General features: G+C 36.7%; 1 protein-coding gene across 1 annotated transcript; it reads right to left on the bottom strand.

The window, feature by feature from the left end:
- Nucleotides 1-789: 789 nt before the first annotated feature.
- On the bottom strand, nt 790-15460 carry Smp_051930 (putative beta1,3-galactosyltransferase; the record flags this gene model as incomplete). Its single annotated transcript, XM_018796561.1, has 6 exons — nt 790-954; nt 2161-2348; nt 4133-4274; nt 8930-9129; nt 10748-10921; nt 15382-15460. 6 exons carry the CDS (start codon nt 15458-15460, stop codon nt 790-792), a joined length of 948 nt encoding a protein of 315 aa, XP_018651691.1.
- Between the last annotated feature and the right edge of the window lie 393 nt (nt 15461-15853).

Below are 15853 nucleotides of genomic sequence, written 5' to 3'. Positions count from 1 at the left end.
TAACAGTTATCGAGTTAGATAGAAGTTTATAATTTTGACAATATAAAGATCACAAAACAAATGTTGAATAAAATACACATTCAGAAGGTATATTGTGTATCTTCAGAGTGGTTTCTAAAGTTTTTATTATTATCAACCTTCTACCCCACAGTCATAACAGTTATATAGACACGAGAAGTTGGTAAAAAGTTTTTATTATTAATAAATAATAATCAATAAAAAACTAAATGAATAAAAGGAAGGTGCAACAACCATAACATTTACGAAAAAACCAATATTAATAATAGTAAATTGTAGAAGCTCAATTAAACTGAATTTTTAAGCATCATTCATTAAACATCTTATATTGTTTGTTGACCAGTGTTTCAATTGATAAAAGATACAACAGAATCTAAGGCAATTGACCTCGTAAAAAACAACCTTATATATATATATATATGTTTATAAATACATAATATGGAATACAAGTAACTAAATAGAAAATTTAAATTATCTACTCCGCCTGTAGCTCCTCCGGGGGCTACTGCCGGTCCAAAGCCCGGGTAAAGGAGGAGGGTTAGGCATGGGGTTAGCGAACCCATCCCGTAGAAAACCAACTCGCTAAAAAAAACGCTAACCAGGAAAAATTATTCAAGTAACTGAAAATTGTGATATGTTGGTCACGATGAGAAAAAGATTAAACAAAAAAAAGTTAAAATGACTCAAAAAAAAAGAAAGTATCATATATATATTGTGCAAATAATAAAAGTAACTGCGACAATAGTGCATATATTAGTATGTACTATGACCTTATTGACGATAACGATTCATTGAAGATGATAATGAATAAGGTAGATGTTGTAAAATTCTATGCGTTATTCCAACTGGCCGAAGATGATATATTAAGTATTCTAAAATGTACATTCTCACTGGTATTAAACCACCGAAACTGATCAGCAATGGACTTGCAGGTAACTAAATTCAGTTGGATGGATGGTATTGGTGAGTGGGAGAAAAAAAAAGATTAAAACAGTTGAGATTATTTCTTTTAAATAGAGAATCAATGAGCGAAAAAGATGGTAAAATGATGTATTTACTCAAACTTAGATGAAATTAAGGTTTTGACAGCACATAAGTGAGTATTAGAAAAAAATAGAGATAAACTGGCATAGAGATGTAGTCACATGGTAGCCAGTGACCAACGATTGGTTCATACGCCATTTGTTCCTTCAGGATACTGGAGCCCATGTGCACCATTGGTTTGGAATCAGGGTTTTCCAACTCCCCTAGGTGGACACTCCACATCCACCAATCCGGTTAAAGCGCCGGACATTCGCTTTTCGTCCTCTCGATTTCGTAAACAACCCCGCCGCGAGAAGGCAGTGAGTAGGACTTCCCTGGCAGAGGCTATATATACGCGTGGCCATGTGAGAGCATTTCGAGAGGGAGAGCGGACTCTCTCCACTCTCACCCGTACTAGGGCATTTGGGGGCATAGGTTAATGTACACAGGTTTGAGTGATGGTGATACTATCACCAGGTATGTTAATCTAAATAAGTGGAGAAGACAGTAGAAATCCGAAACTCACTGAGTGCCTTTACATGAAAAAGTTGTTATGCTCCGATTCTAATGAATATTATCAACTGTATGGAAACTCGTGATTATTGTCTTAAATGAAACATCAAAGATAGACTTTTTCAATTTTAATAACAGAGTGACTTAGAATTAAGACGATATACTTCTTCCTCATAAATAAATTGCAATCATAGTGGAAATTACTAACCGATCTTAGCTAGACAACCATTGAAAACTTAGAAGCACTGGGACAGTCGTTTCGTCCTAGTATGAAACTCTTCAAAAAGGTGCATCCATGACCTCACCACTAGCGATAGAACCCAAAACCTTTATCTCACACTTGAACACTTAACCTCTAGATCATTGAACCGGGACTTAATGGTATATATGTCTAACTTTAATCAACCCACAATATTACGCGACCATCTTTCATTGTTTTCAGTGGGTACCTTTTTCCCACCCGACACGGTTAGCTGTCCAACTTAGATCGGTTCGTGATCTCAATAAGATTCAACAATCTTATGACCCCCATATCGATATTTGATTTAAAGTTAGATATATAGATAAAGAAAGAAGACTGTTTTATGTACACTTTCTAACACTTACTTTCTTTAAATCATACACTGCTTGTGTATAATCTGTTTTTATCGGATTCCACTGAATTGTTCCGCTATTATTATTACTGTTATTAAATGTTCCAAAAAGATCGTTTATAGTAACATTACTGAATCGTGACTTTCCAAACATATCAATACTATCCTTGAATTCTATGCCTAATGCTTTTGCACATTTAGCTAAAATTTTGTTTTAAAACAACAAAAAAAGATAAGATGAGGACTATATATATATATATGCTATTGCTGGGTTTGAGGAGTCATTCCTAAGAATACGTCAACAGTACTCGAATTTGTGAATGTTTTTGGACCTATTTGATCTAGAAACTTTGTAGGTATACTGTTACGTTTTCTTACGGAACCAGTAGCTACTACAACTGGTGATGAAGAGATGTTCATGCAGGTCAAGATACGTGAATTTCATAGAGGTTTATTATGGTATCTCTAGTGGCAAGATGGTAATCTATCAAGAGAGCTTGCCGGATTTCAGATGACTTCTCACTCCTTTGGGAAAACATCGTCCACGTTCTGAAAATTTTGCTATGAATAAGATGGTTCAACAATGTTCTAACGACTGTGATAGTGATATCCGAACGAAGAATAAATAGCCTTTGAAAGCCCAGTCGCGATCAATCGTCTAGCATTCTAGGCACTTCTATGTGCCAAGAGTGAGTTGGATTTATGCGTTGGCTAGGTGAAGTCACAGTATGCAAGCATAGTAGTTTTTAGTAAATCAAGTAGCTGTGATTTATCAGTACTTATAAATAGATCAATGGTATTATATAAAGTTCGAACAAATTCAGCAGATTAAGTTTGACTAGGTGCACGAAAAGATATTGATCTCAAAGATTGGTTCGATGGTCCTATCTTCTTAAGAGCTTGAAACCCGATTATTTCTGCAGAGTATTTGGGAGATCTGGCCGAACATATTGAATTCAAGCAATTATCTACTAAAACCAAAGCATTCCCCACCTTTTGTTTCATTACTCAGATTGGATAAAATTACTCAAAGAAGAAACTTAAGTAAGAAAGCCTGTTCAAAATTTAAGTCTTCAGATAATATTAGAAGGGATATTCGTGAGATTTGTGCTCTTTAAAGTTCTGACTAGCCTCAGGCACTTAGGTTTGAGCAACTTGTGTTGGGGAACAGCTATTGTGAGTAAGGTGATCTCGAGTGATGTTAGATATATGAGAGTGACTGTCACTTCCCAGTTGCGCACGCTGTGAAAGAATCTTTGTTTTCGAGGGACCTGGTAAGAAAACTGGATTAGAAGTGGAGTCTTAGAGACTTGGAAGCGTGAGTGAACAGCCCAAGAGACAAATGCTTGGGATCGATTACACACGGCATTATTGCGAGCAGATTTCAATTTGTTAGTTTCGTACTTCAAAGGTCTCACCTCTGGAGACGGGTATCCGTAGGGTGTGATGAGGTGCGGCATTTTCAGGGCCGACACTTCTTAACCCCTCCCTTATGTTATGAGGAGGCAGCACCACTGTACATGCCGGTAATCTAGGTGGAACATCTTACTGCTGGATTTATTCTGTTACAGGAGCAATAAGAGGAAACCACTTATCTATTTTGATCTAATGTATATAAAGAGTTGCATTTTTGTTAAACTATGATTCTTTACAGTCACACGTAAGGAGTTGTCACTGCGATATTCCTGTGGTTCAATGTAACATGGAGAATTTTGTTGCCTACTCATAATTATTCATTTCATGGTGTTTGCTACGTTTGTATGAATCCACTAAGTATCCTTAAATCATTTGAAGATATAAATCAAAATGCACAAACCTTGTGACTGGCATTATGCTAGAGCTCAGTAGTTACCTATGCTTTCCAGAGTCTAGTTAGTTAAATTTCATGTAACCGGAGAGTATGAGTTTGCTACTGCTTTCAGCTTAGACCGCCCAGTGGGTTGTATTTAATTTCAACTAAATAACCAAAAAAAACACCTACTTACATATTTGAATATCTTCACAAACATGCTGAATTGGCCCACAGTCAGCCACTTTGTCTAAACCTTTCAGAACAATTAATTCGAGAGCAGTCCTTGATAGTACGTAGCCAAAACTACCAGATACAGTGAATTCATTTGGACGGATCTTAAATAATTAGATAAATGGAGTATTAAAAAAGCTTTCAAAAAAAGCATTTTTATTATTGAAGAGATAGGTTGTGGCTAGCAGTGGAATCAAGGACGCGCGTTTTTTCCTATTTGCTACCTGTCAGACGGATGTACTTGTGTTCCAGAGTTGATATTAACTCCGGACTTTGAACCCACTGCCTTTCGCTTCAAACGCCCAATGAGCTGTCAACTCAGCTACTAAGACCAAATAGCCACTCACTTGTACAACGGGTATAGAATTTAATCTGATTTGTGATGGTTTGGGCCATCTCATTTTTGACATATTGAAGTGATTTGCATAGGATGCACGCATACCGTTGAATTCCGGGTCAGTAGTCTACGGGTTAAGGTCCTGGGTCCGATCCTCGCATGCGAGATCATGGATGCGCACTTCTGAGTCCCACACTAGGAGGAAAAGGCCGTCTAATGCTTCCAGGTTTTTAGTTGTGGTCTAACAATGATCGGTTCATGGCTTTAATAAAATATTAACGGGACAATGAAAACCATTACAAATTGAACTGTTAGTATTATTATTGTCAAATTAAATATTGAAGAAAAAACTCAAATTAAGAAAGAAAGGTTACATTCATACAGTGCAACAAAAAACAAGCATAAAATTAACAGATTGACGAAAATTTCGAAGTTAACTATTAAACTGTGAAACTGGAATAAATGTTAGTTTAATACAGTTATAATTTTAAAGTGAAATAGTCAACTAAAAGTTGGAAAGAAAAAAAATTAAAGAACCTTAAAAATACTCTGAACAAGCACAATTCAACATTCAGAAATACAAGTAATCATAATGTAAATGAGTTAACTTTCATTGAAACATTTTTATATAGTATCATGTATTATCATTAACAGTATTGAAAATTCAAATGACTCATCCATAAGGTACTTGGGAATGATCCACATTCTAAGTGTGAAGGCTAATGATAATCGTGGTGGGCTAACAAATGATAGTCTCATACAGCCATCTTTCATAGTAGTTACATGTCATAAACTGATTGTATTTCTGCTTTTACCATTCAGTTCTAGTGTTCATAAATAATGTAAGATGTAGAAGTCGCTAAAATGGTACTCACAAAACAAAACCAAGCCCCATAAATTGGTGTTTCAAGACGGTGGAATTAACTAAATTATCATCACTGAGCCTGAAGACATACTGTTGGACTTCAGCAATGTAGAGCGCGAAGAAGCCCAGTGCTTATAACCGAAACTTGAGAGGGCTTACGGGGTCCCACGCTTAGATGATATAGCTGTTTAATTTACCAAGTGTTACAATGGTATACTACATAGCAAAAGTAGTATTTAATAGAAATTACTCCCAAATGATTAATTTGCCAATAACTACAAGAATGAAAGTGGAGACGGTTATTTCTAGTATTACTATTTGCTATAGGTTTGTATTTTCTGGTTGATGTTATTCCAGACTGAATTGGATCAATCTCTATTCGCATATGGGCTTTGTAGGAAGATACCACGAAATTGTCTATGGTTTAAAATATGATGTCCTGGATCCCACTGCCAGTCAGTATCCAAAAATATGATAAACATTAAAACTATAGGAAATTATAAGACATTTGGTCAAGGAAGTCATATGTCAGCATAGACTGATTAAGTCTAGTCTTGAATACCAATGACAGGAAAACAAAAATCACTACAAATACCAACAAATATTATATTTGTTGAATTAGTTGATGGCTACCATTTCTCAGTAGATTGAATGAGAAAGTGTTGGGTATTGGTATAAGTTTTAGTGTGAGCACTAACACCAGGGTGCATTTTTATTCGACTAACGAGTCCCAAATAGAACGGAACGCGCGATATGGGTGCCACTGTTAGACACTATTCAAAATATAATTAACCTGTAAATGCAGACAGAAACTAGGTGTCAGTTTAGGTAGTCCATACAGCAAACATAGACTTATCAGATTCAGTACTGAATATAAAAGATGGGACAATATGGATATTTACAATGAACATAAATGAAATCGATTGTAAAAATCACACACACATTATATATATATATATATATATATATAGAGAGAGAGAGAGAGAGAGAGAGAGAGAGAATAAATCTTTCGCTTTAATTTAAACCTGAACCAAAAAACAAACAAACAGCATATCTGTGTATGTATTACCTTTAATCAGGCAACTAACAAGATGGACTTAGTTCATTTAAACACTCGAACTAACAGTTAATTATGAAACAAAGTATTTTTTAGATTTGTAACAATAAAGAAATCGTCACAATCATCTAAATACAAAATCAGAATATTATAAAGATGATATTCTTAAGTGTGGCGATGATCATTATAAAGTATTATTATGATAATTATCCTGAATAAACTTCAAACAACACATATTTCCACAAACAGAAAAAGTGTAATTTATTTTAATTAGATTACAGGTTACGTTTGTATACAATAAGAAACTGACGAATTTTGAACAATTAATTGCAACAAGCTTTATATATGTACGGGTAAAGGAATGTAGATGAGGTTGGGGAGAACTGGAGCTACATTAACAAAAGGTAATGAGTGTCGGTTATTCACATTTAACATGAGGAATCTCAACTCAATTTCGATGAATTGCTCATGACACTTGCATTTATGGAAAAATAGTTTTCAGAGGTCTTTATTGACGCAGAGTAAAATGGTAGATTTTAGTTTTTTAACTTCCTCTTAGGTCTAGAAATTTATTTAAAAGCTGAAGTGTGGCAAAACATTAGCTAACAATGGACTGTGCCGGGGTTGTATCCATAGGTGATACTTAAGCGCTAATTAGTCTGATTGGTAGTTTGGTAGGAGTATGAACCGACATACATAGTTTTATTATTGTTAAGTATCCATAATTGTCTCTATCTACAAAGAAACAGTATGGGAATTGTCTTACAAAATCAAAGTTTTCAGACTAAATATTTATTTCAATTAATAGACTAACAATTAATAATGCAAATTAGTCAAATACAAGTTTGTATATTCGGTTTTTAAGCTATACCACTTTCGTGAAGGCTAGCGGTACTACTCAGACAATTAAGCAGTAGTAGGTGAAGTGGGATTCGAAAGTATGACTAAATGGATGAAAGACTAATTTTCAAACCATTAAGGCACTGATCTATGGCGAATGAATTTTAATCTAATAATACACAAGAAAATCAATTTTTTCAAAGTGGAGCTATACTATTGGGTCGTGAAAATAAACTGTATCAGAAATACTATTTATCCTTCAAAGAAAAGTTCTGTGGAAAATGTGTTTTTGTGTAGGTGCAACAAGCGTAGTGCATCAGGGTGATATATATGTATATATATAACGACTGCCGCATACGGTTCGTTTTAGAGGTTGTCAATGCTGGAAGTGTTGACGTATCCCAAACACTATTAGATCTATTTGAGCGCACATTACATTCCATAAACTCACCTATTCATGGGTTATTAATCATCAAGCTTACCAGACGAAAAATCCTTTTATCAATTCATCAACAACATATACAGCCCTTTCTCAGACCATCAATGTATGATGATGTACATGTAACTGCTTAAGAGCGGGTCGTTACATCTTGTGGAATTGTTATGGTGAATGGTAACTTTGGGATCCATTTATGAACCAATACTATGCATATTCATGTCTCTCTTATTATAAGCGTTATTTTGACTTATGAGCTATTGTTATACGATTTACCATTCTTGAATTATGCCCTGTCTATCATTTACTATCTCCCTTATTCACAGCCACATTTAGCTAAATCTTGTACAAATGTTGTTTTCCGATTTTATGGTACGATGTGGTCTGTCTGTTTGGTATATAAACCCAGAATGTTTGAAATAAATGATTTGTACCGCAGAGGTTGAGATTGGTGTTCTGGATTTAACTGGCTAAGCTAGGTAGATAGCAGGATTGATAAGTATTCTAGACTGCACGTACAGGTTTCGTGTGTCATTGGTCCGACCGATAAATCACTGCTCTCTAATTGGCGGTAATATCACGTTATACATTAACAGGGCATCCAGGCGGTACAAGTTATAACAGAAATCATCATTAAAATATCTATTGTAGTGAAGCAACTAGTTTTTCCCTAATGGATCCATCGCTCCATTAGCCTCGAGTTATCGGCATCGTTTTCTTAGGAATGTATATCGTTCATTCAAATCTAATTTTACGATATAACTTGGTAGAACTTTGCGTTGCAGATGGCTCAGTACATTACACGAAGTCTTACGACACAAGACGTCCTGAGTTGAGGCTTCCCATTCCAAGAACAACTAAAGTTCAATCAGGATGGGTGAAAGTTTTGACACAACTGCAGGCTTATAATAAGCCTCATTGACGTCAATGACCGGTTTTACAGTATCAGTTTGCATGCTTTGCAGAATGCTCATCCAGCAAGGGCCCAGAGAAACTACTTTTTTGCAATTATAAGTCCTTATCAGTAACTGTGGTCCCTTTCAAACACCCAAGTAGGTGTCGAGGTATTTCCGCTTAAGAGATTCATAGCTACCACTACTGTGAAGTACCACAAGTAACAACGTTTTAAAACTTGCATGAATACAATTTACAACAGTAAGATTAATAAAAATCCCTTACTACTCAAAATTAGGTAGTAATAATAATAAACTTTAAACGACTAACCTTATAGATATGACCCATAATAAATGGTTTACGAGGATCTGTGTATTCTAAAGCATTTCTTAAGTTTTCCATAATCACATAAGTTGTGTCATCAGCTTTAAGAAAATATGCCGCTTTGTAAGTTTGTTTATATAATGCACGAAGTGTTTCACGCATTGAAATCCAAGAATGTTTAACATAATTTTGCGTCCTATCAACAGCTATAGGTAAATAAATAGGAAACTTAATACTTTATTTTACTTGAACACATAAACATTGACATAAGGGGGTACCAGATATATATGCGCCACACAATAACAATGAGGCCAGTCAGTCAGTCAGTGGTCTTGAGTGCTGTTCGAGGTATGAGGGCAGTTAACACTTTCCGGTTACCCACACCATGGAAGGGTTCTTCTAGGGGTACCTGAAAAGGAAGTTGGGTAGAAGTGGTCTTAATGACCTGAGAGCGTGACCGCAGTGCCCAAGGGACAACTGCTTGAGGTCGGTCACACACGATCTTTTTGTGGGTAGTTTTTGTGTTAGCTCCGTTCTTCAAAGGACCTTACTGCCGGAGACGGATATCCGTGGGGTAAGGCGAGGTGTGCATTTTTAGGGTCGACCTTTTCTAACCCCACCCCTCCTTGTGAGAAGGCAGCATCGCTGTCATGCTGGTTGTCTGAAGGAAACACCTAACTGCTGTCACACCTCTGTACAGTCAGTAGTACGACTTCGCCTTCGGACCTTGGGTTTGCTGCTTTTAGTCTCACCGCTCTTCAAACGACCTGCCTGGCATGGTAGGACCTTGAGGAACGATTGTTCCAGCCAGTATAGCTCGATTGATTCATCACGATAGGCAAGCCCGACCACCACGTCAAGGTAGCAGCAACGATCGGGAATGAGGCCAGTAGCAGTTATCATGGATTTGTGTGAGGGCTATGATACTGCCCGGGTGCCCAGACCGAAGCAGGTGGTTTTCTTAGGGGTCACACCCTCAACGTTTGACCTGAAGGTTTAATCCACAAGGTAGCGGAGCAACGTTAAGAGATCCAGTCCCATAGTAGCCGGTGACCAATAATAGGTCCATACACCTTTTGTTACCTCAAGATCCTTGAGTCTGTGTGTACCAGTGGTTTGGAACCAGGGTTTCCCAACTCCTCTAGGTGGACCTTCCGTGTCCACCACCGTGTTGGTATTATTTATTATTATTAAAATATATAACAATAAATAATATCAACACGGTTAAAGCGCCGGACCCTTTTTTCGCCCTCTCAATTTCGTGAACAGCCGTCTTCCCGAAAACAAAACAATCTAACAATAGTGTGAAACAGTTATAATGAACAATGTTTTTTATGACTAGTAAAACCGCAGATCAAAGTTATGACAACTTGATCGGCACACTCGTCTTAAAGAGTAATGCCTCTAAATGCCCTGGTGTGACCAAGAGTGAGTGAACCTATTTTGGTCAGTGGCCACTACGAAACTGTAACTCCTGAAATTCCTCCATTGTCTTGTGGATTAGACCTATATATCAAAGGCCCGGGGAGTGGTCTCATAAAAAAGCCAATTGCTTATGTTTTTTAGTTGCTTTGGAATGACTTATAAGCAGACTATGCATGGAGGTGAATTGTGCGCCTTTGAATGATGAATTACACTTTAATATAAATTTTCTGTTTGACGTAGATCACCGTACAAAATGAAATGCTATTACACAAGAATTTAAGTACTTGGAATATAAATTTCTTATGCCTATGAACATTACACATTTTCTTTACTTCATACAAACGAATTGATAAAATTTTCTAGACAAAGATAAAAAATAAGATCGCTTTTGTGACTTACCAAGCATTTTCATTAATTTTTCCGCTTTTGAACTTATAAAACTAAAACGAGTACACCTTCGAGCCCAAGTTGTTTGAACATGATAAGCTTTGGTTAGATGTGACTGTGGTTCCGTTAGGATATAACAATATATATTAATCTTATTGGCAAGATTTTGAGCATAACTAACATCAGCTATAATAGATGAGTTATAAGAAAAATCAGGGAAACGTACTTAAAGAAAACATGGAATATTGTTTTGTGCTCTGAAGCAAGCTACCGTCTGACAAACATTTAAATTTCGGTGTCCATGATAAAGTAACAATCCAATTCAATAAAAATACGAACCCTAATCCGATTAAAAATAATTTCACATCATTCAATCGTAACTTAGACTAAGGATGTTTATATGTGATTGAAAACATCTTACCAGTGTATGCACCAACCTGTTTAAACCACTGCATTTTTGAACCATATTGAGGACCAGATTATGAAACTCTGTGACAAAATAATAATAGTACGGTTTTAAGTCAAACAAAACGACACATACATGAGGAAAGCGAATGTATAGAATGATCAGATTACCACTTATCATCTATGCTATACACAGTGGAAACACCAGATATAATCAATAATGTCAAGTTCGATAACCAACTGATATTGACTGAAATGAATCAATCTTCTTTGGTATGTGTGCATTCTATGCAGTTTGCCTCGATATTTCTTATAAGTCACAAGCACTTTAAGCAAAAGCGGATGGTCACTATCAGTGGAACTCAGGAGGTACTTGTGCAATGGCTATCTGAACTTAGTAGCCAAGTGGATAACTCAATGTTTGGAGATAAAATTGCTAGGTTCAAGTCCCAGAGTGAACATCGACTATGGGATGTAGGTATGTCTAACTGACTAGTCCCAAATAGGACGAAACAAGCGTCCTGGATTATACTGCTAGCCACTAACCATCTCTTAAAATAGATGTTTACGTTAATCCGATGTCGGGAAATGAAATAATCTTACTACCATCGTTCTTATTTACGGCTAATTGAATTTTATTTGGAACTTCTGACATGTACTTTTGATAGGGCAAGTAGAGGACCGCTTAGTTTATTGATGGGGAATAATGAAGTATATACTTTATTTATTTAATCACATATATATTGGTACAAAGGGCACCGGATACATATGCGCCACGCAAAATAATGAGAATGGGAGAAGGAAGAAGATGTGTATATATAAAAGAAGGAAAAAAAAGAAAAGGAGAAGAGTAATGATGGGGGGAACTGAAATGTACAACCAGAAGAGCTCTCTCAGTTAGGAAAGTTATAGCCACTCTTTATGAAGAAAGTAGAAGAAGGTTACAGCAGGATCGCCACTGGCTTCTATTCTGAGCCATATCTGATAACGTCTCTAGCCACTGTGTTGCACCATCTCTCGGACCCCAGCCAGGGAGTCGTGAAGGACCAACAGAAGCTAGCCCTTTGCAGCTTTCTTTCACATCACGACACCAATTGGTGTCGTGGTATGAAGTATATACAACTAAATACGTATAAAAGTAGGGACTTGGACGGGCAATCAAGTATTAGGACATGGTCCTTAGGTTGGAAATTACTGGATTATAAAAGAAAGATGGGAAGCTGTCTAAAGTTAACCTCAAAAATTGTATACAATATTGATTCTTCATGATAGATGCTGATGATGTGGTCTAAGCAGGAAGTTAGAGACCTCACATGATGGGACGTCTAAACCAAAATTATAGGCAACACAAAGGTGCGTCATCTATAAATTCTGCACTTTGAAACAGAACAAAAAACAAGACTTTAATTATCAGATATTGAAGTAATTAATGGCATAACTACAGAGGGAACAGACCAACAAGGCGGTAGTTTTCGAAATTTTGAAAACAATAGAAGTAAATATATATACCGCCGTAACCTATTATTTAGTCTAAAAGTTCCCTAATTTTGACGATTATTGGAACCAGTAAGACTTCATCTTCCTAAACCACACGATCGGTGGCTTTGCGAACAAGTGTTAAACCTTGGTCTAGTCACCCTTGAGTTTCATATGACCCAATTCTTCTCCAATCAGCATAATATATTGAGGATGACTGAATTACACTAACTACGGTTAGTTTGCCCTCCTTGTTTACAACTCACCAACAAACAGGAGTACTACTTGGTTTTACAAGACATGAGTAGTGCTTTGAATGTGCGATTGCCTACATGCCTATAATGATTATACAATTTTTACTTGTAATGGTCTGTCTGACAGCAGTAAAGTAGAAAAGATAGGGCTGCTGAGGTTTACTTTTCGTTTGATGAGCTGTCCAATATCTTGTATAATATATTGATGAGTACTAAAAAAGCCCGCCCTAAACCCAAACTCCCCACTTTGGGGAAAAATTTTACCTGTTTTGGGGAAGCGGTTATAGAAAATTTTGGGGAAATGGCACAAAACCCCCAAAATTTCCCCAAACTTTGGGGATTTCCCCAAAACAGGGAGATTGGGGAACCATTAGTAGTCAGCATAAAGTTGGCAATGAAAACTACACTTTAATATAAAGCACCAACCAAGTGAACAGATAGAGCTGCTTTGGAAGTAAATCCGCTGATGAGGTTCGTAGAGATTCTCTGAAAATGCCCGGCTACACGTACAAACGTAACCGATAGACGAACCCAACAGCTAATGTTGTAATAACCGCGACGAATTTTACGAAGTTGTAAACTAACCAGAAAATACACTTTGTATTGTTTGTTTGAATCTCCCCATTGATGTTTAAATTCACTTGCAAACAATAATTAGTGAATTTAAACTCCACCTCACTGCACAAGCAAGTGGCTATCAGGACTCAGTGGCTGAGTGGATAACGCGATGGTGTTTGAGGCGAAAGGTACTTGGTTCGAGTCCCAGAGTGAACATCGACTCTGAGATGCATGTACATCCAGCTGACGAGTCTCAAATAGTACTAAACGCAAGTCCTGGATTCCACTGCGAGTCACCAGCTATCTTTGCTTATAATCAGAAAATAGTTTTCAAGTGGATAGTTTATTAAAAATAGTAATATTATAGTGAATCTACATAGTTAATGAGTCTAATGAGTTCTCCAGACTTTCAGGGCTTCATGTGGCGAAAAAGACAAATGTATAACGGTTATGATAAACCCACTTAAAAACCCAAATAGCTTTCATAAGTTCCCATATTGTTTCTAGTTCATTGATAGAATTAAAAGCTTGGAAATTTCAGTTTAAAGTTGATTTTCATGTATTGCACGATGCAGAAAAACACTTTTAGCAAAGTGAGGTTTAAGTACATCGCAGAAATAAATATGGCCAGTGTAGGCGACTCCAAGGTTAGTGTGTATGCATCAACTAGACTTTGCAAATTGAAACTCTCTAAAACAAAGTAATCTTGTAGAAACGTAAAGTGGGCAGTTTCTAGTGGCAGCTATCTATGTGTTCTTTTCCTTTCAGATGTCCGGATATTTGATCTGTAATGTTCTCTCAACATTTCGTTTTGATGTAGCACAATAAACACATCGAGCAGAGTTGGAAAAGCTAGCGAATAATTCCCTACACACTTATTTTGAGCGAATTCGGACTTCATGTTCTTGACATAGATAACAGTTATTTTATTGTGACGTTTTTTCTTAAGAACTTTTACTGCCTGATGCAACTCGAAAGAGTGTAAGGGTGTGAGATTCAATTTGTTTACATTATTAGGCAAACACCTACTCCATGGATCAGATAACACAAAGCTGTTTGTACATTGATGGTTATAGACCATCTTAAACGACTTTATGATGTACCCTTCACTACCTAAGGCCACTCGAAGGATGGGCTCACAGTCACGAGACGTAGACTCATGTTATTACATATGGTTTTAAAGCCTCACGGTTTACTGACAACACGAGTCCTTGAGGTTTTCTCTCCGCAACAGATAAGCAATTGAAGACAACAGACTGATATTTATAACGCTCTTGAGGATGCCATAGGTATTTGGCGTTTGAGAACTGCTTAACCAGTAACACCTGTATTTGAAACGTTCCCACCCAGTGAAATCAATAGTTAGAAGCGGAGATGGTTCGAAGGTATATTTCATAAGTTATCAGTATGTTGAGGAAAGACTAGCCTAAACTGGCTAGAGGTTGTAGGAGAAGTTGAGCTCAGCGTTCCAACTGGTGATCTGGTGCGTATGCATGACCGGCCGCCTTCAGTAGGGTGAATCCATCAAAACTAATGTGGTCAGCATCAAATGTTGAACACTTACAGAGTTATTGATCTTAGGGATTTGTTTACCGCTACACTCTATACGAATCTTCTTACTTTGTAGATGGATAAAATGAGCACGTGTTATCTTCACTTATCAGAATTATGCCTTTCCTATCTGTCAGAAACCTTTTAAAACATTTTCGGGCCTATTATGTGTCGAGAACCTCAGAGATAAGAATATCTGACGAAAATTAACAATATATGGCTGGAGTAGGTGGGTCTAGATATCCAATACTTGGTAGGGAATTCCATAAAGAGATAAATTTAATTTGATATGCATTCGAACATTTAAAAGTAGACATTAAGTCTCTTGGCAAAATCATACTTTTGTTGACTAATGTAAATGGAACAATTTATTCCTGTTTTATAGCTTTAACTACTACCTACGTGTCATATCACGAATGGCACCATATTTTATGCAGTGTCTTATAAGATACTTGCTAAACCTCAAACGAATGTGAGCCATTGGGCATAACACACACCTAACTGTTGGGCGATTCCATCAACAACAAAGTGTAATCATAACATAGTCAGATGTCTTGAGATCAAGGATCAGTCGCATGCATTGATGATGAAAGTATATAACTGGAACATTCAAATATACGGATAAAAAACGCGATATCAATAACAGTTGCTAGAAACAACCAGCTGAACGTTTCTACAAGATTACGTGGTGTTTTTAAATAGCTCACAGAGTTTGTCTCTGACAAAGTGCTGCATCAGTTGAAAATGATTAACTACCTGCCTTTTAAATATGAAACACTAAGTTATGTTTTTCACCCATGGACCATTTCATTACGAGTCTGACTTAAGTTCCGGGGTATATACCACCAGGACATTTCAAACATGCCGTTACCCG

The sequence above is a fragment of the Schistosoma mansoni genome, chromosome 4 (genome assembly GCF_000237925.1).
Source record: "Schistosoma mansoni strain Puerto Rico chromosome 4, complete genome".
In the NCBI taxonomy this organism is placed as follows: domain Eukaryota; kingdom Metazoa; phylum Platyhelminthes; class Trematoda; order Strigeidida; family Schistosomatidae; genus Schistosoma; species Schistosoma mansoni.
This window is presented reverse-complemented; position numbering and strand designations above follow the sequence as displayed.